Raw genomic sequence first — 25,015 nt, 5'->3', positions numbered from 1 at the left:
TTAAGAAGTATGTAAAAGTTTGTATGAAAATGAAGTTCTACAGCATTAAATGATCAGTTTAATGCCATCAAACACTTAACAAATCAAATTAAAAAAAAAGAAAATGAGCTATTAAAGTGTATTTTTTTTAAAAAACTGTTTGTCCTGTTTTGATAAGTGGAGAAAAAGTCAGTTGTGTTAAAAAATATTGAAATTGTTGACATTTAATGGTTTGATTAGAGTCCCTTCAAGGCTGTATTAAGAAGCTGAAAATATGATGCCATTTCAAGAACAATTAGAAAAATTTTTCATAACTTTAAACTTTATAGTTAAGATAGGTTCAAGCAATCTTCCTCATAAATATTTAGTATTTCCTCATAAATTTTAAGTAATTAAACTTAAAGTACCTAACTCACCAATGCATTACTAATGTATTTAAGGCAACCAATTTAGCTTTGTCTCATCTAATGCATAAAGGTGAAATTTCACAGGCAAAAGATTAAAAACTATTATTTGGTATTTCAACAAAGATTAAACTTCACACACAACAGCAAATGGCAAGAGCTTAGTTGTAGCTTAGTTTTGGCATTTTTAAAGAATAAATATCTTTGAAAATGCCAAAATATGTTTCTCCACTTTCTTTTATTTTATTACTAAATAAAATAAATATGCCTAAAAAGTTAAAGGCTGTTGAGGCCTATTTTCCTCAAGAAAAGTAAATTACGATTATGCAGTTTCTTCAAAGTTTCAAACTCTGCTGTGAGCATAAGATTGATCAATAGAACCTTAATAGTAATATATTTTTTCCAACTCCTCTCCTACCCATTACCCCAATAAAATTTATTCTATAATTAGTAATATGTAGAGCTTCAGTGATATTTATGTTATGAACTTTTGATTTAAAAAATCAGTTTGTTGCATTTAGATATTGATGAGTGTGTTGTAGACAAAGCTTGCAACTGGACTTTTGGCGTTTGCAACAATACCTTCCGCAGTTTTGATTGCTCTTGCAGCGGGGATTGGGTTTTGAGTGAAACTAATAACAGCTGTTCTGGTATTATTTTTTTTTTTTATTCTTTTTTTGATTCTCACTTTTTACTAACACCTGTTCCATAAAATTTGAGACTGGCTTTAAACTTGAATAAAAACTTAAATAAACACAATAAAAAGTTTTTTTTTGGTTCTTAGAATTAAATATGCAGAATAGGAAAATAAAAATAAATTTATCACAAGACTCCATATCTTTGAATTTGATCAAGTCTGGTATTGGTACCTTGTACCAGCTTTTCTACAGCATTTAGGTCAAGTCTACTGGGACAATAACAAATCCAATGCTCATGGTTTGATATATTGTTTGTAGACCATCCATTCTTGTACACATCCCGCTTAAGCATTGCCCAAAAATCCTCTATACCACGAGCTTCTGGTAAGTTTGCTGGATTGTCTTTTTTTTTTAACAAATGCTATATTCTGGGTTTTTAACCATTTTGTTACCAAATTAGCATAGTGAGATGGTGCTAAATCAGGCCAAAAGATATACTTGGTGTCTCGATAATATTTATTAATAAAAGGTTGCAAGCGCTTTTGTAAACACTCTTTTAAATAGATCTCTTGGTTTACCGCTTGGCCAGAAGGAACAATGTAAGTAGATGTGACCCCTCGAGGGGAGATTGCCATCCATACAAGTAGTTTTTTTTCAAATTTTGTAACATCATAATACTTAACAATGTCTGGTGTCAATTTTTGATCATTTGAATAGTGTGTATTATTACCAGCCAGTGTGCTATTCGACAAAGTAAAGTATGACTCATCGTCAATAATAAATTCATGGTTGCAATATTTTGAATAAGCAAAGCCTCTGTTCAGGAGTTCTGCTTGGTCTTTTTTTTTCTTTTATAACAAAGAATAAGCTTTTTAAAGCATTTTAAGATTCGTCCAATGGTGCTTTTGCTACAACCAAGTCTTCTAGAAACCTTTGAAAGTGACACACCTCTTCGGTTGTTAAACATTTTCCTTAATTTGATGCAGTTGTTTTGTGTGTTAAGAGTAGGCCTTCTTCCACTTCCAGCTTTGCAATCCAATGGTTTATTTTGATCGTAACTGTTCATATATCTATAAATTGTTGCTTTTGAGTAGCCCTCCACTTTGAAATGGTTCCAAACAACGTGTTTTCCATCTTTATGTTTTTTTTATAAAAATTATACATGACTTTTTAGGGCTTGTTGATTTGGCATTTTAAATTGTTATCTAAACAAAAAATAGTCAGAGAATTTATATGCTAATTGAAAGAGGAAAGATAGAGCTTTCATTTGATACCAAATAGTAATTATTTTATCAAGCTTACTAATTAAATATCGCTAATTCAAGTTGGTCTCAAATTTTTTGGAACAGGTGTTATTTGTGAATATAAGGGTCCAGTGTTTCAAATGTATTTTTTTTAATTTGAAGAACAACTTTAAAATTTGTTCTTTAGGTCCTCCTCCTTTGGATATAACTTCAACATCTTTTGTAATTGCTATACTGCCATTTAAAGATCTAGATGAAGAAGAAATAAAGTATTTTTTTTTTATTGATTCACTTTTTATTTTAATAGAAAGTTTAACTTAATTTTTGTATATTAAGAAAAAGTTCCAAGAAGTTTTAGTAGTTCATTAAGTTCAGTAGTTTGTTAATTTTTTATAAAGTTTTATCACGTGCATGAAAAAAAAGCACAAACAAAAGGACAACAAAGTTTAAAATAAAGTGCTTCCTATTGCTTCCTCAAACCAAATGATGTAACTACTTTATTAATGAACTCAACCTCATTGAATTTTTGGGTACATAAAATTTTTTAGTTGCCATTTGTATCATATACTTTTGTTTGATATACAAGTAACTGAAACCATAGAATCTTTCTTTTTATGACACTTGTTGTTAATTTATTTGATCAAGAAATTGAGTAATTCCCATCTTGTCTTGTGGAGTAAGAAAGAGTTGAATTTCTTTGAGCTGAAGAAAAGGGAAAACAATCTCTGATCTAGGGCAATCTCTAACTAATTTTAAAATATTCAGTTTAATTTTTTTTCCGATTAGTCATTAAACTCTTTTAATGTTGCCTAAAATGCCCACAATTTGCCACTCCATATATTTTGTTATAATCAGTAAATGTGGAATCTTATTTACTGCCTCTGGAACAACAACTGGTAAAGTTAATCAAATAAAAAAAATGTCAAATGCAAAGTAAAAAAATCTGCTCAAAGCCTTTTTCATTTAAGAATTTTTAGTTTTATCAAGGCACTAAAAACAAACATAATATTTTTATCATTGTTGCAAATGACACAAACGGTTGACTTGTGATGTCTGTTCTCTCTTTACATTCTTTGACATCCATTTTTTTATCCACCATTAACTAGTTGTTCCTTTAAGGTGTGCATTTTTCTGCCTTAAGCTTTTACTATGTCAGCTATAGGACAGCTAGATATTGATTGAATGAATGAAAAAAATATTAAAAAGATGTAAAAGCTAAAAGAAAATATTAGTTTCTAAATTGATTAAAATATTTTTTTTTTTAGTTTTATTTATGTAATTCTTCAAAAACTGCTCAACTTAATACGCCCTAAAAAGGCAACAAATGAATATACTAAAGAAGATATAGATAATCATGTTGATGGTTGTTATCGAGTTGGTAAAGTTAGTCCAAAAGATAAGAAATTCAAGATTGGTGCATCAAATTCAAGATCCAATCGCTATCGAAGGGATGCAGAAATCTGTAACTATAATTCGCATTATTGTTTTTGTTTTTTTTAAAAGCAGATTTAGCTTTAGTATATTTATTTACTTTCATTATCTTAAGACGATAATTTTGCTCTGGCTGAAGGAGAGCCTTATGCCACATTTCTTCAAGCTGTAACTACTAACGGTAGCGTCTTGAGCTCACCTTACTATCCACCTGTAGTTGCAGTTGATCCTGGTTGTAAGTTTGTTTACTTTTTTTTAAGTTTTATTTTGTTTAAGATTTTGATACGTAAAAAATCTACTTAAGCAATGCGTCACAGTAAGTATTCACTACATCGCTCAATTGAGATGAAATTTAAATAGTATTATTTCAAGATACTTAATTATGACTAGTGACAGGTGTGAAAATCTCTTCAATAAGTTCTAACATTCAGTGTCACTGGTTTTTGTTTGAATTTTAATGTTGATTTTTATGTCAACAAAAACACTTTTTTGCTTATATACTTAAGCTGAGTACCTAAGCTATATAAATTCTAAACAAAATTTTGAAAAAGTTCAGATCTGCTAAAAATAAACTTTTAGGAAGGCCTCGAGATATTTTCCTCAAAATTTACTGCGGGATCATTACAGAATTTTAATATTTCATAATGAATTATTCCTTATCTATAACAATGAGCAGACTCTTCAATCCATACAAATCTAGAGCATAGACCCACAACTTTGATCAATATGACCTCCTTTCAAGAAATGACCCCATTAAGTCGACCCCTGAGCTTGGAACAAGTGACCTGGATGTAGAGAAAGGTATCTTGTTTCACTTTAATTTTAATAACAGGCATCAAGGAGTCGATACTTGTGGGGACATTTACAAGTTCTTAATTCAATGAACACCCAGAATGAGAAGTCATAAAAATTGTGATAAAACCCACACCGCAATTTTCTAATATTCTAGGAGAATTGTAATACAAGTATGGTAAATGTATGCTACAGGCATATTGTATCACATACAATTCTCAGTTGGTATAACATGAAGAAGAATATCATCTCTTGTTACAGATAGAGATTTTTAATCTGCAGTTGTTATTTGTATAAGCAATCTAAGTTACATTATACAAATAACTACTAAATATTTACAAAAATACAAATTATTTGTCTCTTAGACAATTATTTTGTATTTTTGTAATTGAAGCCATACTTTCCCCAAAATTGTTTGACTGGTTTATATTCTTCAATGGGATACCTTAACCCATTTCTGGCATGCTTTCTCCAAAACCACTTCACTGGTCTATATACTTCAAAGAGATCCCTTACCCTGATTACTGTGTTCTCATTTGTAACATTTGACTGAAAACTTTTCCAATATACTGTTAAACCTTTTAACAGAAAATTGTTTTTAATTTTAATTACTTAAAACAAAATGGAGTTCGTGCACTGTTAAAAATGTCTCAAGTTTAGTGAATAAAAAGACAAGTTTACAAAGTTAATCAAAAGCAAAGTTCTGCAGTTTCATGTTACATCGATTTGAAAATCATTTGTAAAAATGCAACTTGAGAAAAAATGTTTATCTTAATTGTCTAAAAGGGTGCTTAACAAAAATATAAATATATTTCATAACATCATTTATGTATATAAACTCAGTCTTTATTATATTTTTGCATTTGCATTATTAATTATAATTAAAATGTTTTTAATTTTATCAGCTCTATGTGGTGCTCTCTCATGTTTTTCATACAAAAACCAAAAGTGTCAAGTGGTCAACTCCACCTATGCAAAATGTTTTTGTAAAAATGGTTACATTTCTTTTGATAACTTGTTAACTTGTGGAGGTAAGACCTTTTTTTTTTATTACTTATCAGTCTTTAAATCCTCCCCCTCAACCTCCTATTCTTCTACTTTTACTTTAACTAATTCATACTAAAACATTTTTTTACTTTTTATTTATTGAAGTAATAATTTTAAAGTCTTTTTTTTTTTTTTTCTTAGATATTGATGACTGTGCATTAGGAACTGACAACTGCAATTGGTTGAACAGCAAATGCATTAATACAGAAGGTGGTTTCCAATGCTCCTGCAATGATGGATGGAAACTAGGTGATGATCAGAAGAGTTGTGTGGGTGGGTTGTTATCTCTATTAGTCATTAATTTTTTCATGATTTAAAAAAGGATTGTTTATGCATTACTTTTTGGAAATGTTTTAGATATAAATGAATGTGAAAACTACTGTAAAAATGCCACCTGCATCAATAGCAATGGAACATTTGAGTGTCAGTGTCCGACAGGCTCTTTTTATAATGCAGCTGCTGATTTGTGTCAAGATTATGATGAATGTAAGACTAACATGCACATGTGCGATCCTGTGAGAGGAGTTTGTCAAAATGAGAATGTCCTTCAAAGTAATCGAACATACAATTGCTCTTGTCCATCTGGCTGGGACTTATCTGCAAATAACATCTGCATAGGTAAGTGGAAGTGGATTATCTCATTGCAAAGGGATTGTTTCATTGCAAAGAATTTTTTCTTTCTACTTTTCTTTTTTGAAACCTTTTCTTGTAAAAAAAAAGTTATTATATTTAGATATAAATGAATGCTCAAAGTGGTGTAAAGGAGGGAATGAACACTGCAAAAATACTGAAGGCTCATATGAATGTATTTGTATGAATGGTTTTGAATTCAATGCAAGTACACATAGTTGTGAAGGTGAGTTTCACATTTTCTACCTGCAAAATTTTTTTATGAATTGCTTTTCAGTCAATTTTTGGATATCACAACAATTTATATACAATTTTTTTAAATTTAAAAGCATTACTATAATGGTTATTAGCTACTTTTTTTATTATTGCTATTGTTTTGCTTTACAGAGATTAACCTGTGTTCTTTGGAATCTGTTTGTCCAATGAATTCTAACTGTTCAATAGTAAGCCCTGGTCAATTTGATTGCTTATGTAAAGAAGGTTACATCATGAATCATCTATCGCTTTGTGAAGGTAATTATTTTTTCAACTCATTGAATATTCATTCAATGACAAAACCATATGCATATAATATAGTTTCTTTTGATAATATATTTTCTTCATTTTAGAAATTGATGAATGTAAAAGTTTGTTACCATACCCTTGCACTAAACCTCATGAATTATGCATAAACAGTGTCGGCCCTGGATTTATGTGTGGATGTCAACCAGGGTACCTAAGAGTAGAAGGTGTTTGTAAAGGTAAGATATTGTTTAAATTTAAATAGTTATAGAGTATTTATAGAGTTTTTTAACCTTGTAGACACTTTGTACATGGGGATAATGTGCACTACTCTGACTAGAGTGCACTTTAGACTTGATATTTGGGTGTGGAGTAGAGCAAGTCCATTTTCTTATACAGACCACATTTTGTAGCCTAATAGGGTCAGGCCTGATAGGATGGCTGCTAATCAATTGAAATGAACTCTTTTTTGAGCCACTCTTGAGTCAGTTTTGTTTTATATGTTGGAGCAGAATCTTGTTAAAAGTTCCATTGCTTGTTTGCAAGTAAAGTCATGTTGAAAGGCTTTACAACCTTTTTCAAATCTTGCATGAGTTTTTACTTCTTTTTTACAAAAAAATGAAGCTTGGTGACTCCATTACAGGTAACTTCCCACAAAGCCATTAAAGAAGCCAGATGGTGAGAAGTCTCAACTCCCAGAATGAGTTCTGCTACATCTCTATTTGATGGCAGCATACACTTTATTGTTCAGTTTACTGAATTATTTTTTTACAGTAAAAAGTTTCTTGTCATCAAACTTTTTTGTAACTTCATTAGACAAAACCACCATTGTAATTATTGACAATCAAAACGCAAGCTGTGGCATAATTGTACAATGAAGAAAAGAGGGTCTACAACACATTGCAGAGGTCATCTATCCAATCATTTATCTGCTCAGAGAGGATGAATGTCATTTTAATGTTAAAACAGAAACAACAAAAAAATCTTTTCCAAGGAGTCCTCAGCAGTTTTTTACAGTTAACAGGGTTTTTACTGCCCCAATTGCTTGTGGCGTTCTTACAATGCAAGGACAGCTGGATTTAGGATAGTTAATTGTTCCACCTGTATCCTTAAACAACTTTACAGTACTATACACATAATAACGAGTAACTTTTATTAGTCACATGGCCCTGAAAGAAATTGCTTCCTTTCATGCCACATTTCTTTAGAAAAGAAAAAACTTACTACAGTAATATGATTTTTGAGCAAGCCCCATTCCATGATTGTAAACAACTGATGCCAAAAACTTTTTATGTAGAAAGATCCAAATCTGGTAAAGTTAGTCCATTTGAATGTTGTTTGTCAAATAGCCATAAAGGCAAAGAGATTGGGTTCACTCACATTGAATACATTTATTTGTGTGCAAAAACATTTTAAACTACTAGGTATAATATATAAAGCAAATATTTTTTTAATAATTTTTTTTAATGTTAGCATTGGATGAATGTGCTGCATTTAAGAATGTATCAACATGTCCATCTGATGAAAGTTGTATTGATGATGAAACAGGTTTTGAATGTTTATGTGCTGCTGGCTACATTAAAAATAATATAGGTCAATGTGAAGGTACTTTGTTTTTTATGCATACATGTGTATGTATTTTTTATGTATATATGTGTATTTTTGTTATCATTTATGTATATATGTATTTGTATTTAAGCATGCAAGTGTATATATTATTTGATATTTGCATTAGGGGCTAAAAAAGTTGAGACCAGATCTTTTTTTTTTTTTTATCACTGTTTGTAACTGAATTTTACTGTCAGATTGTTAGAACTTCCATAAATATTCCATGAATTTCTCAAAGCTGAGGAATGGCGTTTTTAAACTGCCCTTTACAGATATCCAGGTTTTGATGCAATTTCTGTGACCATTTAGTCATTGATTGACATCCTAATCATTTTTCTTTATTATTTACCATATGTTTGTTATTATCTACCATGTTTGTTATTATCTACCATATGTTTTACAATGTGTTTTAGAAAATGAAATTTTGCACAGTGTTTCTACTTGTAAAAATTAAGCTGAAAATAATAGTATATTAATTTTAGAAACTGCAAAAACATCTTTTTCTTTGAAGAGTTTATCAAAAATTTTGACAGAACACTCCTTGTTACATGTCTCATTAAAAAAGCAATCAAGAGCATGTAAATATATGATTGGAAATATACGATTAATATATGATACAAACTGCTCTAAAATTATAGTTTGGTACATGCATTCTTACATCCAATGCAAAATATCAATGAAGATGTAAAAAAATTTAAATGTTCAAAGTTTAAATAAAAAAACCCTAAAAATGTTTTAACTGAGAAAGTTTTGTTTTTAAAAACTTACAAAAATATCCTTCTACTTGAAAATTTTTAACAGAACACTTGCCTTTAGCATGCAACGGCTTAAAATATATTTAATAAAACTAAACTTAAACTTTCTACATGAAAATAAGAAAAAGACTTTGTTATATATGCTATTTTCTTTTTAAATAAACTAATCACAAACTAAAAAATTTGTAGACCTATCGTAGGTCTTCTGACTTAAAATAAATTAGCCCAAAATCTTATAAAGATCAATATAATCAAGAAATTTAAACTTTTTATATAAACACCATATACTAACTTTAACCTGACTAAAACCATATAAAAACCATATGTTAAATGGTGGTCTGTGAAAACAAACTCAATGGCTTTTTCATCAACAAACACAATGTCAACATGTCCATCTGTAAAAACAGGAACATCTGATGCAAATGAAGGAGAAATTGAAATAGAACTAGATGGTCTTTTGAATGCTTTTTTCTTATTTATTTTGGTAAATTTTTTGGTTTTTTAGTTAATCCAAAACTACCAACAAGATAAACTGTTTCCTTGATCTAAGATTTTCTTTTAACTTGCAGCTGGTAACACCTAGTTCTAGTTTTTTCAAGTATTTTAGTTGCCACAAACTTAATTCAAATGCTCATTTCTGGACAGCAGCAGCCTTATTTGGTGATTTTATAGGTTTTAAAAGTTTTACTCTTGACTTCAGCATCAAACTGCTTCACAGTTTCTGCAACTTCAAAAATTCAACTTTAACTTGATATCAAAGTTTAGTTTTAGAGTATTTTGAAAAGAACTCCATTTACAGATTCATTCTGCATTTATGTGAGACCTAGCTAACTGCAATTAAGGAGCTCACTGTTTGTAAGATTTGTGAAGTTTGTAAAAGACAGAAAATGAATTTAGAAGTTGCACTGTTATCAGTTTCTCCAATACATCAAGTGCTTAGCACAAAGAGAATGCTGTTCATCTTACTTTAACTGTCTTTCTGTCTAAAAACTTTAGACCTTTATTCTTCCTTTTAAATTCCTTAAGACCAGTGTACCCATTCTCATCTGAACATCTCCAACACACTCCTCCTTTTCAGTTTCATATCCATTCCCGAAAATGTCATTAAATCAATTTCTAACTTTCTCAAAACAGCCTGTATTTTCATCTTCAACAAACCTAACATACTTAAGTGCTACTACTTCCATTGAGTGCAAAAAAATCTCACAAGCTTTGCAAACACCATCAACACACTTTCTACACTTGTTGACTTTACAAAAGGACAGGTTACAAGTAGGATTTTCAACTGAAGAACCAAAAGCATAACTTAAATTCCTGATTGAATATTTAAAACATAAAAAAACATAAAATTAAAACATAAAAATCTCACATTGCTTATCATGGTATCTGCTGAACTGTTGTATCATTTATTAGCTCAGTATTGTTAGGATCAACAAGATGCAAGCGCTGTTGTGCTTGTTTCGTTATTTCCTCTGCTTTATCTTTTGATTTACTGTGGATATGTTTTTAAATTTTGTTGTATGGTGAAGCATTTTACAGGGATGATAAATCCATACCAGAAGAAAAACTTTTTAAGATCAGCATGACCAATAGTTAAACTGGCATAAACAGAGCAAGAATTGACATCACATGGTTTTTTAGATGTTGAAGAGTGAGTTTTAAGACGTGAGCTAATTTGAAATAGACTTTCTTTTAAAAATGAGTTTGATCATTTAAAAATGAGTGTTTCAGCAATTCGGGTGATGGGTGATGGGTGTTCAGTGACGGGTGATGGGTGTTCAGTGACGGGTGATGGGTGTTCAGTAACGGGTCATCAAGAAGTGTAAGGAAACATTTTTTTTTGAAAATTTTTTTTTCAAAGATTTTTTTTCAAAGATTATTCAGTGAAACATTTTTTAGTTTTTTTATATAACAGATTTCAATTGATTAATTAAAAACCACTTGCAGTTAAGTACACTACTTGAAGTACAGGAGATAAACCAAGACGAATAGCAGAGTTAATTACCAATATTTTGTAAACCTTGATTAGAGCAACTGTTAATTTTGTTTGTTGAGAACAGTTATTAGAGGATTTTATAAACACTGTTTCATTTGTAGAATCATACGAAACTATTGTAATTGTACATTGAGTAAAAACTGGCTGTAAATCTGAGAAAGTAGAAAGAGACTGGGTAGAGTCTCTTAATACAGTTTTTCTTTAATTTTTGATACCAAAGTTGGTTAGATCTTTTTTTCTTGTTATTTTTCTAATAAAAACAATATATCCTTACTGTAAATAACCTACGCTTTTCAGAATGTAACAAAAAACCAATTTGTCATAAACATGATTTTGCATATTGAAAAGCTTTCAAGGGAAGAAAGATATAAGATAATAGGTCAAAAAGAAAAAACCCTTAGTCGCTAAAGTAAATAATGGTAACTAAGGAAGCAGTAAATATAGAAAAACTCCTAAAAAGATTATATATTGTTTGCATTTTAAAAAAAAACAACAAAGAGAATGCTTCCTTTTGTTCGACCAGAAAATAAAAACAAAAAAAAATGTTAGATTATTTTTTATTTTTTGGATGAAGATGGTATACGGCCACTTTTTTCAATATATAGACAAGCTATATTAAATAATCGATCAATGAAGTGAAGGGGGGCGGGGGGGTTTGGACTTCTTTTAATACAATAATTGCAATTTTTGTGTAGTGTTTTTAAAGTTAAGAACAATGACACTAAACATAAAAGAAAGCAACGAAAAATAACAATAAGACAAACTACCTATCATGTAGAAGTGATCTCATTTTTTTTGCTGCTGTTGTTTATACCCGTGTATTTATAAATGATGCATACAAATCATGCATGTTTTTGTTTTTAGATGTGGATGAGTGCAAAGTTGAAAATATTTGTCCTCAAAATTCCAAATGTCTAAATCAAAAGGGCAGCTACGTGTGCGTGTGCAATGATGGTTATTATGGAGATAATATGACTAGTTCTACTTTACAGCGTTGTTATCGTAAGTTGATGAAGTTTTTCAATTTTTATCATATTGTGCGTTCTTGAAAATATTTGCGAAAAGTTCATCTAAAAGTCTTTCTACCAGTTAATATTTTTTACTAACTTTTTTTTATTGAAAGAGGCATTTAGAACGAATTAAGCTTTCTGCGATATTTTGTGTTTTTGAAATGTCATATATGTGATGATAATTTAGAAAATAGCTTTTGGACTTCATGGGAGCAGGTGGGTCCATGTACTCAGTTGTGTAAGAGTGATCAGAAACAGGGAAAGATTTCGTTTACAAGAAGGTGCGAGAGGTTCGGACCTGAAATCTGTGTCGGAGAACGCGAAAAAGAAGAACTTTGCAACTCCGAATATTGCGATAACAGTAATTCATCTATTCTTTAACTGATAATTTACAAATCAGAAAATATATTTTACCAACATTAAGTAAAGATTATTTTAAGTAAAATTACATTAAGTAAATTTGCTTCACAGTTTTTTCTTTAATTGAAAAGTTTTAAAGTCGAGTAATTTTTTATTTTTTTAATTTATGATTCAGGAATGATATTTATGCCATTTGCTTTTTAAATAAAAGATATTCTTACGCTGTTGTTTTCTTTAGAAATAAAAGTTTTAAAGTCAACTGAATGTGAAAAGTGGGAAAATATGGATGATGAATCTATCACTTTTGAAGATAGCGTTGATGAATGGTTTCACAATCTGCGAATGTGGGTTGGTTGGTATTCAAAAGGTATTTCACTGCTCATTATAACCATGATGTGTCTAATTATCTATTGGGTTTAAATACTAATTTAATGATTTTTGAACTGTTACAGCTTCTACTTGTGACAGAAGTATTGATGCTACGCTAATTATGAACGAAAATCTTCAGAAATTACAAAGCATCATTACAGAATCGATAAACATGAAGTTTTCTCTCAAAAAAATCATTGATTGCAACGCTTACGTTAAAAAGAAAGCAGTCTTACTCCAAAAGTATTATGCCGTTCAATCCAAGCTCGTCATGTACACGAGCATAAAGACAGTTTTTATGAAGTTGCAAGCAAGGTTGTCTCTTAAACGACATGAATGCGCACTTGATATTGGTAATTTGTAAAAATAATTCTGCTCTTATTTTTTATTTATATTGTTATATTTTTTCTTCTTTCCAAAAAGTAAATACCTTATATGAACTTATTTATATGAAAACTGAGTTGTTTTCCATTTGATGGTTATATACTGCTGTTATTTGTTGGTTTCTTCGGAATAAATTTTACGCGTCATGTGATTTCTCTAGAGTTTGCTGACCTATATCCAAATTACGTTCCGAGGAATTTGATTGTCTCAAAGTGAGCAACACGTTTCTCCGAATGATCGAATATATTTTTTTTTAAACGACGTGTTTTTTTAAATGACGGTTTTTTTTAGGACGATTTTGTTTTTTTAATGACGCATTTAAATTTGATAGACAAACTGATCTTATAATCAGACTTTTTTGTGATGCGAAATAGATAAAAATTAGATTTCGGAAATTCAATTTGAAACAAGACTTTTCTATTTTTATAATAAGTTACCCTTTTTTGTGTCTCTTATTCACTCGTTATACATTTCTTTACAGTTTGTACCGAAACAAAGTTGGCTGTGATATTTGTATTTTTATAAAGAATTAAATTTTGTGAACTTATAATGAAAAAAACTTCTGTAATCAAATAATAGTTCTTGTTGATTTCAAGTTTTTAAAACTTTAACTACGTCGCCGCTAATCACGTTTCTATAGCCAAAGAAAACTGTAAAAATGACTTTCAATAGAAAAATGACTTTCTATATTACATAGTTACTATAAAACATTTATAAAATGACTGTTTGGAGAGAAATTTAATACTTAAAATGGTCGGGGGAGTTTTTTCGTGGCCGCTTTCAAAATAATTTAGTCCATCGCAACTTGTTAAAAAGAAATGTTACTATCATATTTTTAGAGTGCGTGGCCACAACCCCAAACGGTGTTGCGTAATTTTATTTGATGGATTTCAAAATTTAAATACTATTAGAGCCTTGATGTCTTGTACTTTATTGATTTGAGAGTAATGAATTTAAATATAAAAAGTAATGAATTTAAAAAATAGCCTCCAATTTCGTGTTTGAAATAGAAAATTCTTCAAAATCAAATCTTTTTTTACAAATTTTTATCAATTGTAAACACCTTAACTAAGAAAAGTCCTAAATTTCAAGTCTCCAGCATGTGGAGCATGTGTAGCTGAACTTTATAAACTTTAGAGTAATGGTATATATTCCATTTCTCATTCATCCTCTTTGGAATTTTTTTTATTGATTTATGAAGGTGTGTGCACTTTTCCATTCTCTAACTTTTTCATCCTGACATTTTCCGACACTAAGAGTCCTACTCATTCTGACCTGAGCATGCACTACAAATATTCAGCCAAAATTCAACTTTTCGTTTTAAATTTCGCAAGTGCTGTTGTCAAATACTAATTTTTGTTAATGCTTGAAGATAAAATCTCTGTTTCTTTAAACGGCTCTTAGATAAATCAAAAAAGATAGAAGATTCACAACTTGCTTTTTTGACCTAAATGCAGTGAAAAAAATAAGCTCTATTTAAAAAGGGAATTCCACTCCTATGCAAGAAAATCTTCTTTGATCTGGGAAAGTACTCTTGCATAGGAGTAGACTCTCACAGTTCTAAGGGATGTGGAACTTGGTTAGATATACTTTTTTCATCACCTGATTACCATGTGTATGAAGTGAAAACTGTAGATTATTAATGCGTCCAATGAGCACTCTGAATCTTCAGCAAAGCTGTAATTTTCAGCAGTCAATCTGGAAGAATCAATCTTGAAGCTGTTAAATCATTTACGGTTTATTTTGCTTGTTAAAATGCCAAAACCTGTTTCCTTTTTAAAACCTGTTTCCTTTTTAAAACCTGTTTCTTTTTTAAAACCTGTTTCCTTTTTACATATGTGCGCAAACAGAACTGTTTTTCTTTGAATTTTGAAAACACAGCGCTAATTTATATTACCAGATAATGTCCATTGAATGTAGCTAACTGCTAAACCGATTCTTTCAGGAACATATCTCTTTTGTTTTACTTATTGAATTTTAATCGCAAATTATGTAATTAAATTTCGTTGAGTTTTAAGGTGCCTTAAGGAATCATTAAATTTTTGGGCAAAAAAACTTAACGCAATTTTGTTTTTGTCATCTAAAATCTGATTAAATTTACTTTCCAAATAATCATGAAAGTTTTCTTCAAAAATTCTTTTTTCTGAAATAATAAAGTTTATTTTTCACAATAAAATTAGTGTTTGGATACTTATCTCTCTAACCGTAAATACAACTAATTCTTTGTCACTAAGGAACGTAATTTGCTTTATAACGCAGGTCCCTGGAAATAAAATAAATGGATTAATATTTGCAGTCCAATTAAAATATTCGTTTGATGCCAAGCTTCATATTCTAAACATTTTTCAAATCAAATTTTTGAATTTAAGATTTCGAGGATTTATATCAGATGTCGATGCTATTGAAGTCATCCAAGAAGACGAGTTTATCGTTTTTTTTGCTCAATTAAGTGGAAAAATAAAAAATATCATCAGAAAAGTTTGAATCTGAATTTTTTATATCAACAAGAATAAATGGCTTACATACAAATTGTGTTTTCTTTTTGTTTATTTGAAAGATTAAATTAATAAAATAAATATTTTCTAAAAAGTTAAATATGAAATGTGAACGGAAATATAAAGTAACTGATCAGTTACTCGAGTCATCCAAAGTCAATGCATTAAATGTATGTTTTATACTGCTATACCTAAATGCAATAAATAACTTTTAGTGTAATGGCATATATTATATGATAAATGCTGGTACATTTGAATTGATCAAAAAATTTAATAGTAAATCCCAAGCCACGAGTAAAAATTTAAAAAGACTATACGAGTTTAGTTTTTTAAGTTAAATAGAGAAATATGACGTCATGGACGTCGAAAAGTAGTAAAACTAGAAACTTATGAGAACAGTTAGAATAAAACTAGAAATTTATGAGAACAGTTCGAATAAAAATAGAAATTTATGAGAACAGTTCGAATAAAAATAGAAATTTATGAGAACAGTTCGAATAAAAATAGAAATTTATGAGAACAGTTCGAATAAAAATAGAAATTTATGAGAACAGTTCGAATAAAAATAGAAATTTATGAGAACAGTTCGAATAAGAATAGAAATTTATGAGAAAAGTTCGAATATTTCACAAACTGTTTGATCCATTCGATAAAAATGATTGTTACCATCCAACCTGAAAGATATGCAAAACCTGCGGATTCAGGAAGGCTCTTCTTTATCATGCAATCTCAAAATTTTACCCTAAGAAAACTAAATAGCGGAGGAATAGGATTTCCTATTGCATTTGAAGTGCAACATGCAGTTACCAATTTTCCTCTTACCAATAATACCTGCTATAATTTTTACCAATTAATCGCTAATTAATAATAATTACCTGGAACATTATTTTTATTCAATGATGAGGAGCATATTTTATTACTTTTCACAGCTAATTCAAACGCAAATGAACGTGTTAATTTAGTTTACTCTGTAAGTTAAAAAAATTTCTTCTTCTTTTGTTTTGAAAAACAGTTCATTTTGGGTTGATAGCTATTTGATCTCTGCCAAATTCGCGTGCTGTTGCACTCTTTGGTTTTTCTTTCAAAGCTTCATTTACAGCTGCTTTTATTAATTCTACAGGTAGATGACCTCTGTCTGCCATTTCTATTCTTTTCCGAAGAATATCAAGGTTTGAAAATTTAACAAAAAAATTTGAGCTTTCCACCCCGACGTTTTCCAGAAGACACTTCAATTGTGATGATGTAAAATAAAAAAAGAGTTTCTAAAAAAAAAGAACTGCTTTTTAAAAAAATGGAACTTTTGTGTTTGTAACCAAAGGTTTGTTTGGGATGACTATTCTTTTTATATTTTTTAAGAAAGAATATGCCGTTACGATGAACATACAGTTCAAAAACTGCCAAATTTTTTTAGAAAATTTTGTTAAAACTACTTATAACTTAAAGTTCATGGATAAAGTTCATGCGCTGCGACATAGTCACTGGAAGTACAAAAATTTAAATTAGGAATCAAAAAAAAAAAGAAAACAAAAACATGGTTTTTGTGAAATTCAAATCAAAATTTCTATAAAAAGTTTTTTAAAAGTAAAGTTTTTTCGTCTGTTCCTGACTTTCAAAGGGTTATCAATCGAGAGTTTTTTAGTTCGGCACCGTTCTTATCAACTTTGCTGATCGTATGGAAACAAATTGGCATGCTTACACAAAGATTTTTGGTTTGAAGAGATATAAAATTTAACTCCTGCAATATTTATATCCAGTGGACCTTCCCCAGCGACATTTCTATATTTGAATTTTTTCTAATTTTTTTTTAATAAAAAAAACGACGAAAATTCAAATCAAATAAGCAAGCTTTATTAGGATTGGATAGAACAACTCATTGCTTTCATTGTTTAAAATTGCACCATTTCAAATGAAGGTTTTTTATAATTAAATCTCGTTTTTTACCTTTAAAAAATCCTCGATTTTCCACGAGCACATCCATGATAAAATTCCAATGAATACTGAATAAAACGATCCATATAGTTTTACAGTTCTCGCGCGTGATCTGCGAGAATATCACTATTGAAAAAATACACCGTTTGTACTCATTAAGATTGATCAATTTTAATAATTACAAACATCGAACTGCGAAAATTTCATCCTTTAGAAATGCTTTTGAAAAAATTTTATCATTCCGGATATTGAAGCAATTAAAAATAACTCTTTAGTAAAAAATTTGGTTCGACTAAAGCGCAATTTTCATTAACAACATGTATATGTTGCATATATGTTACATATATGTTACAAAATTTAATTTCTACTTAGAACAAAAAAATCAATCCATGTCGACATCAAAATAAATTTTCTTATACTTTTAATGGACATTAAAGGAACTTTTAACAATATCTGATGCTTAAAAATTAAGAACTAAATGTTGTGGTCGAAAAACTAAACTTTTTGCATCACGAACGAGCGAGTTGCTTTTTTTCCTCTTGATAATGTCACCAAATCTTCTTGTATTTGGCGACAGCTGCTTTTAGCTTCCGCCAAAGGAAGTTTGAAAATTAAGTGATTCCTAACTTTTCGGGTAGGTTATGAGTTTTATTTCCTAGAGTTTGATCGACTTTTAAGTAAAATGAACTGATATTTATAGAGATGATATTTACTTTATGGAGAAAACCATAAAAACAGTTCGACAAGAAATTGACGGAACGACTTAAAAAGAATGAAAGAAGAGAAAAGATAAAATGTTACAAAAAGAAGATAAAATAATGAAAAGAATTCTACCGTGTTCATCAGAAAAACTACAAATATTTTGTTGACGAAAAGACCATGCAAAAGATTTTAAAGAGTCTTGGAAAGGTTAGTGTTGTCAGACCTACTATTCAACTTTTGATAGAAAGACTCAAAGCTCCTAGCGATCTATTAGATCTAAGAGCAATCTCTTAGATCTAAGAGCGATCTATTAGATCTAAGAGCAATCTCATTCAAAAGAGCTTTTAAGTCATTAAAAGAGCCACGGCCCATCAATGGTCAAAATATTCTCAGATGAGAAGCTATTTACCTTTTGAAATAGCATGTGGTACCATGGCTTAAAATGACCTTTCCAAATGGGAATTTTGTGCTCCAACAGATTGGAGCACCGAGCAAAAATAAGGCAAAAAAGACCCAACAGTTCTTAAACAATAATATTGCCAGTTTTTGACCCAAAGGTTTTTGGTCTTCTTTAAGCCTAAAATCAAATCCACTTGATGACATTCGAAATGCTCCACAATATGGAGCATTTGGAATGTAAAAAGACTGCCATTGAAAAAAATGGAGATCTAATCTAGTCAAAATCTGGAAAAAAATAGAAAAAAAAGATGGCTCAACCTTTCAGAAAAACAAAGAGTATGCAAAAAAAAGTTCTATTTTTGTTATTAATTATGTTCCTAAAAAATGGATGAAATTCCTAAAATTACATAAGTTTCCTTTACTTTTATTATTTTGAATGAAACTTCATTAAATAAAAAAGTCGTATCCATTATTTGATTGAGTGAACATTACATAACTTTATAGAAATACAATGTTGGTTTCATCTCTAAAACATATTCGAGTTAAACATTTTAAATACAAAAAATAACGGTATTCTAAACCTTTTTGACGATCCATTGCCAAATTTATAAAACTGCTTATCAAATCCAAAGATTTTTATAAAGTCTTATTATTTTATCTCAGCCAATTCAGTTCATTAGAATATTTATTTTGAAGCGATGACTCATTTAGATCTATTAGTCATTTAAAAATCTTTAGTAAAAGTATGCGACGGAATCGTTCAACAACAGATAATAACATTTGTTTAAAAGATAATTATAATAATAAAACAGCTGGAGATCATTTTGTGAAAAGTAATAGCTATTAATATCTTTTGTTCGAAGTTAAAATTTGTTAAAAATTTGCAAAAAGGTTATTGAGAATAAAAGAGAAGTCAAAAAATTTACAACTCTTTTTTATTGGTTTCATAAATTTAAGTTACTTCCACTGTTCATAACAAACGACATAGATAACGAACAGTATCTTTGTTTACCAACAAGTTGGCTTTCGTTCACATAAACTAAAAAAACCGAATACAGATTTATCTTATTCAAGTTTTTCTTTTTATTTTCATCAATAGCAGGTAACAGGAAAATAGTTTCTTTGCATTAAATGCAAGTAATAGAAAACTAATTTAATCTCTTTAAGAATCTATTTTCTTGTTCTGCTAATTCTTAATAACAATCCCGCCTTTGATTTGAAAGAGTTTTTATTGTTACGCAGTGCATTAGAGATATAGTTCGAGAAACCTTTTCACTTTTAATTTATGTTTTGTGCCGTTAAGAAGAAGGAAAAATTAAAGCATAGCGTAAGTTTTTACGTTAGATAATTTTAAATTTCAAATACATCTTTATCTCTTAAAAAAATAAAATAAAATAAAAAATTTGCACAGAAACGTCTTGCCTTATGTTTCTGAGTAAACTTTTGAGTAGTCTGCCATGTAACCGTATTATATGACAAATATAATAGATTTATCAATATATCAAGTATATCAAACCAAAGTCCATCTGTAAAGTAAAGTATATAGATCTAATCCATTGAAGGTATCTATCATTTTGGTTTATTTCGATTTAGCTTGGTCTATAGTTGTTTGAACAAATACGAGTTGGAACAGTACTTATGTTTTTTTGTTATTTTAAATTGTATTTTCATTTGCTTTTTAATTCTATTTAATATATTTGATCTGTTTATTTGAAATGAAGATGAAATTGAGTAAGCTAAATTCAAGTTCAACAGTGATGTTTGGTATACGTATGTTTGTTCTTGCAAATATCTTAATTTCATTATAGTGGATAACCAAATGAAAAGACCAAATATAGATTAAATGTCAATTTATTTGAAGACTCTATCAAAACTGATCTTGCTAACTTCATTTGAGCTTGTAAAGCTCTAAAACTGTTAAGGAACGCGACATGATTTCACTGTCCTAAAATGGTGAAGTCTCAAAGTATAAATTCAATTTCTCTACGAATTTTAAAGCTGATGCTTTGTTTATCTTTCAGTCTTTCTATTAGACAAATCATCGGATCACCACGTCTTTTAGGATACTTTAAAATGCTGTTGAAACTGAGTTTCAATAGATTAAATTAAGGATGTTAAAGCTAATATCTTTTACTTGTAAAAGCTCTAAAAACTGGCGTGTTATACCCCGGTTTCTTTATTCTTACGTTAGGAAATCGCAACCACTCCATTTAAATTCCATGCTGGGAAGATTAGTTTTATTATAATGAGGATAGCAATAAATAGTTAAAAAAGAGGTTCCTACTTTTTTATTATCATTATCACAATAATAAAAATATTAAGAAAGATAATAATAAAAATAACAATAATAGTTACAGTAATAAAAATAATAGTATTAATAATAATAACAATAATAATAATAATAATAATAATAATAATAATAATAATAATAATAATAATAATAATAATAATAATAATAATAATAATAATAATAATAATAATAATAATTATAATAATAATAATAATGATAATAATAATAATAATGATAATAATAATAATAATAATAATAATAATAATAATAATAATAATAATAATAATAATAATAATAATAATAATAATAATAATAATAATAATAATAGTAATAATAACAACGATAATAATAATAATGATAGTAATAATAGAAAAAGCAAAAATATTATTGTAATAATAAAATTACTTATAGCGAAAAAATAGGGTCAAATGAAAATTTTAATTATTTTAATTTTTTTTACGGAAAAAAATTTTTAATTTTCTTTTTTTTTAAAGTTGTAGAGAACTTTGAGCTGTATTTAAATATATATAAATCAAATAAAAAAAGTTTTTTTAAGAAAGTTTAATTGAAAAAAAAAGTTTCATTATTCCCTCACATTCGGAGAGAATAAAATACGCAAATCTATGTGTAATTACAACATCGCTTAACTAAAACAAACAAATGGCAACCAATTTTAACAACTTTAAAAACAACCAATAATAAAAATTAAAAAAACAACCAAAAAGAAAAAACTTTTTTATTCTTGTGATGATGTTGGCTCAGCGCCTTTTGCATATTGCTTTGGTATGATGTTTGACAACGTCAAACCTTGCATTTTTAGTTTTCACACTGGTCAGTGGCGGACTAAGTGATCTGGGGCCCCTAGGCTAGTGACATATTAAGGGCACCTTGGGCAAAAATTAATTATCTAATAGAAAATATAGTAATATGTTGATACGCGTATATTTATTTTTTAACATAGAGCAAAAATAGGCTGCTAGGTATATACAATAAGTTTCAACTCATTCTCACTCACGTTAGTCAAACGTTAGTTCAGTGAATGAATACAAGTTAAATGTGAACAAATTGACACTTATTTAACGGATGCCCAAGTTACTTTTTAAACTTTAGCTGTGGCAAAATCTTTGATGATGTTGGCAAAGTCCAAATCGCGTAGTAGATCACTTTTAATTGTCATGAGTGTCAAAAATTTAATCCTTCATCAGTCATTGTTGTGCGGATCGCGTTTTTCACTCATCCAAGTGCTGAGAGTGATCGCCACCTGTGCAATTGGCAACCATTAGAGTCAGGTATATCCGGAATGCAACATTGACGTTTTTAAACGTTTCGCAAACACCCGGGGAGGACGCAACGCTATAATACTGTACTTCAGTGTAGTAGTTGGCGCCTTTCTTCTTCACACGTGGAAACATGCCATCCTGTGTTGAACTAATCAATAAATATTTGAACTGAATCATTTCTTCACTTAGTGAAGGTTCCAGACCCGCTGAATACGCAAGAACCAACTTGCTGCAGGCTTCACGCAGACAGGAGTCAGGGAGATCAACTTTATTGTGTAGGAAGGAGAACTTATCTCGAACAGCTGAATACACATTAAGACGCTTCCGCATAGCAGCCAAGATGCTGTCTATCATTTGTAGAAAATGGTTATTCTAAAATGCTCACTTGGTGACAAGATAACTTCCTCTTGGTTGCCTTCATGAAAAGTGATTCGATTACTTTTAACACGCTTAGGTGCACTTTGCTCGTTGTATACATTATTGCCAGTAAGCTCCTGACCTTTACGTTCAAATAACTCAAACTCTCTTCTTAAACTACTGATGTAGTCAGTTAGTGATTGCATCAAACTGACAGCTGTGTTAAGGTCTAAATCTGCGGCTTGTAGCATATAGACGTATCATTGAAGCGATCCATTATGGTTGACCAGAGTTCAGTCAAAATTCCAAAATCAACCTGATTCAGCTTCTTAACTAAACCGTCTGCTTCGCGCCTTGTGTCTGCTCTTTCACAGCCATCTCTAATATTCTCCAAAGTATTTTTTTTTCTCACGATAACTCAATTGCAAAGCCTTAGCTGCGTCTGCTCTAGTTGACTATTTGGTTTCACTAAAACTCTTCAAAACGGGTATTGAGCCCAGGTTATCCTTAAGCACAGTCAGCGATGCATTGAAGCACTCATAAACTTGTAAAGTTTCTGAACAATGTCAAAGAACGATGATGCTTGTGAAATACAGTTTGCTGTTTCATTTCCTGCCAAGTTAAATAAATGTGCAAAGCACGGGATGTATTCAGAATATGAATTCCGTGCCTTTATTGTTGCCTGAACACCATGGTAAGTTCCAGACATGTTACTGACATTATCATATGACTGACCACGACAGTTTGTAACTGTCTTCAGGTAGATATCTAACAATGCAAGTTGATCGGTCAACCTTGCATGCATCTGGTGTGCTATCTATAGATACTAAGTAGTACTTAGCACGATTAATTTGGTAAACAATGGTGTTCATTAGTTGCTGGCCCATCACGTTTATGATTTCGTTGCAAATCGTTGAAGACAAATAAGAAATTGACCTTCGATGCTGCTGCTACATCGATTTGTGCTTTTCCAAGTGTGCACTTAAGAAAGGATCAAATTTGACAATGAGTTCCAGATATATCCAAGAAATTACCGTTATGAGCAGATCCCAACAACTCATCGCGGCCACGCAATGCTAAACCACGCTCAGTCAAAAACTTGATTACTTCAACGACACTTTCGAGCAATGATTTGAAGTATTGGCATTCGGCATTAAATTTTTTGACAATGTTTTCATTAATACGAGATGCAGCCTGGTACTCTGAACGGCAGCTATGTGAGCTGTAGACTTTTCATGCCCTCATTTTTCTGCATTAAAAATAACTTGTAATTGAAACAGAATACTTTCCCCGTAGAAAGCGAGTAACAAAACCACGATCGATTAAATTCCGTTAAGGTAAGCTTGTGCATAATTGTAAAAAATGTTTTCAAGCAGAAAAATATATTGTGGCGATCTCCATCTGTAATTTTGGATGCTTCAAAACTCAAGTTTTTATTTAGGCATAACTCACTTCCCTTCTGAACCCAGTACTTACGCATACTATAAATAACTGATGTTGGATACAAAGCAATATCAGTTGGATATTCATCCACTTTATAAACGTCAAATTTATTATCAGCAGTAGCATCAGTCACGGCATCTAACTCTAGTGCATCTTCAAACTGATTTGGCCCATTATCGTCATCGTCATTTTTTACATTTCAAACATCTTGAGAATGAGAAGTTGCCATGTGCACAGCAGCACAGAAAGATTATCAAGAGACTTTGAACAGAAAGATTATCAAGAGGCATTTGTTCTGTAACTGTTACTGAATGTTGTTTCCGCAACATCTCCGTGAGCTTAACAGTTTTTGACGTTACTTATAAGTGTGCTTCTATCGCACGTTTTCTTTCACGACGCTTTAGAGCTCCTGACTTATGATGGTATAACATCTTAGCGACTTCACAAAAGATCGGTATAATACTGTATAACAAACTTTAATTAATCAAAGACTGTTATTGGTAACTGCAAAACATAAAACAGTTTAAATCTTAAACGAAATACCGCACTGCGGTCAAAGTGATTAACAAGTCACTGAAAAATCCCGGACATGACGTCACTCTCACGTCAGTGATCTCAGTGTTGTGCACAGAACTGCAGCATATAATTATTTACAGCCAGGACTGTTAAGAAGGCTAGACAGAGGGTGAATTTACCCGGGGGTCCGATCCACTATAGTTGCCTGAAATCGCCGAGGGGCCCCACAACTTAGGGAAAAGATAATATTTACATGATTATCGTATATGATCAAAGCCTGAATCTGACTGATAGATTATAGATGATTGGCGTACGGATATGTGATGGGGCCAAAGGGTCCGTGCACGTACCCCCTAAAATCGCGGGCGCTTAGGCTGCAGCCTAGTTGGCGTAATGGACAGTTCGCCACTGACGCTTGAACCATTCCATATTTTGACTTGTTCAAGCTTCGCCTAA

At 30.3% G+C, this 25,015-nt stretch overlaps 1 protein-coding gene across 1 annotated transcript in view; it reads left to right on the top strand.

The window, feature by feature from the left end:
* The window catches only part of LOC149885220 (uncharacterized), a gene marked incomplete at its 5' end in the record, with an annotated part of 39,594 nt that extends 26,039 nt beyond the window's left edge, over positions 1 to 13,555 (top strand). Inside the window, 16 exon segments of the mRNA XM_090094654.1 lie at positions 905 to 1,033; positions 2,453 to 2,534; positions 3,531 to 3,727; positions 3,812 to 3,931; positions 5,394 to 5,519; positions 5,677 to 5,808; positions 5,893 to 6,153; positions 6,269 to 6,391; positions 6,553 to 6,678; positions 6,774 to 6,905; positions 8,140 to 8,271; positions 11,890 to 12,027; positions 12,223 to 12,396; positions 12,634 to 12,762; positions 12,848 to 13,117; positions 13,309 to 13,555. Coding sequence (XP_089950780.1) covers positions 905 to 1,033; positions 2,453 to 2,534; positions 3,531 to 3,727; positions 3,812 to 3,931; positions 5,394 to 5,519; positions 5,677 to 5,808; positions 5,893 to 6,153; positions 6,269 to 6,391; positions 6,553 to 6,678; positions 6,774 to 6,905; positions 8,140 to 8,271; positions 11,890 to 12,027; positions 12,223 to 12,396; positions 12,634 to 12,762; positions 12,848 to 13,117; positions 13,309 to 13,364 — 2,327 coding nt within the window.
* Between the last annotated feature and the right edge of the window lie 11,460 nt (positions 13,556 to 25,015).

Source organism: Hydra viridissima, unplaced genomic scaffold (genome assembly GCF_058129835.1).
Source record: "Hydra viridissima isolate aposymbiotic clone 2 unplaced genomic scaffold, HvirCarnegie_v1 scaffold_8, whole genome shotgun sequence".
Classification (NCBI taxonomy): domain Eukaryota; kingdom Metazoa; phylum Cnidaria; class Hydrozoa; order Anthoathecata; family Hydridae; genus Hydra; species Hydra viridissima.
Note: the sequence above shows the minus strand (reverse complement) of the source record. Positions and strands in the feature narration are given on the sequence as shown.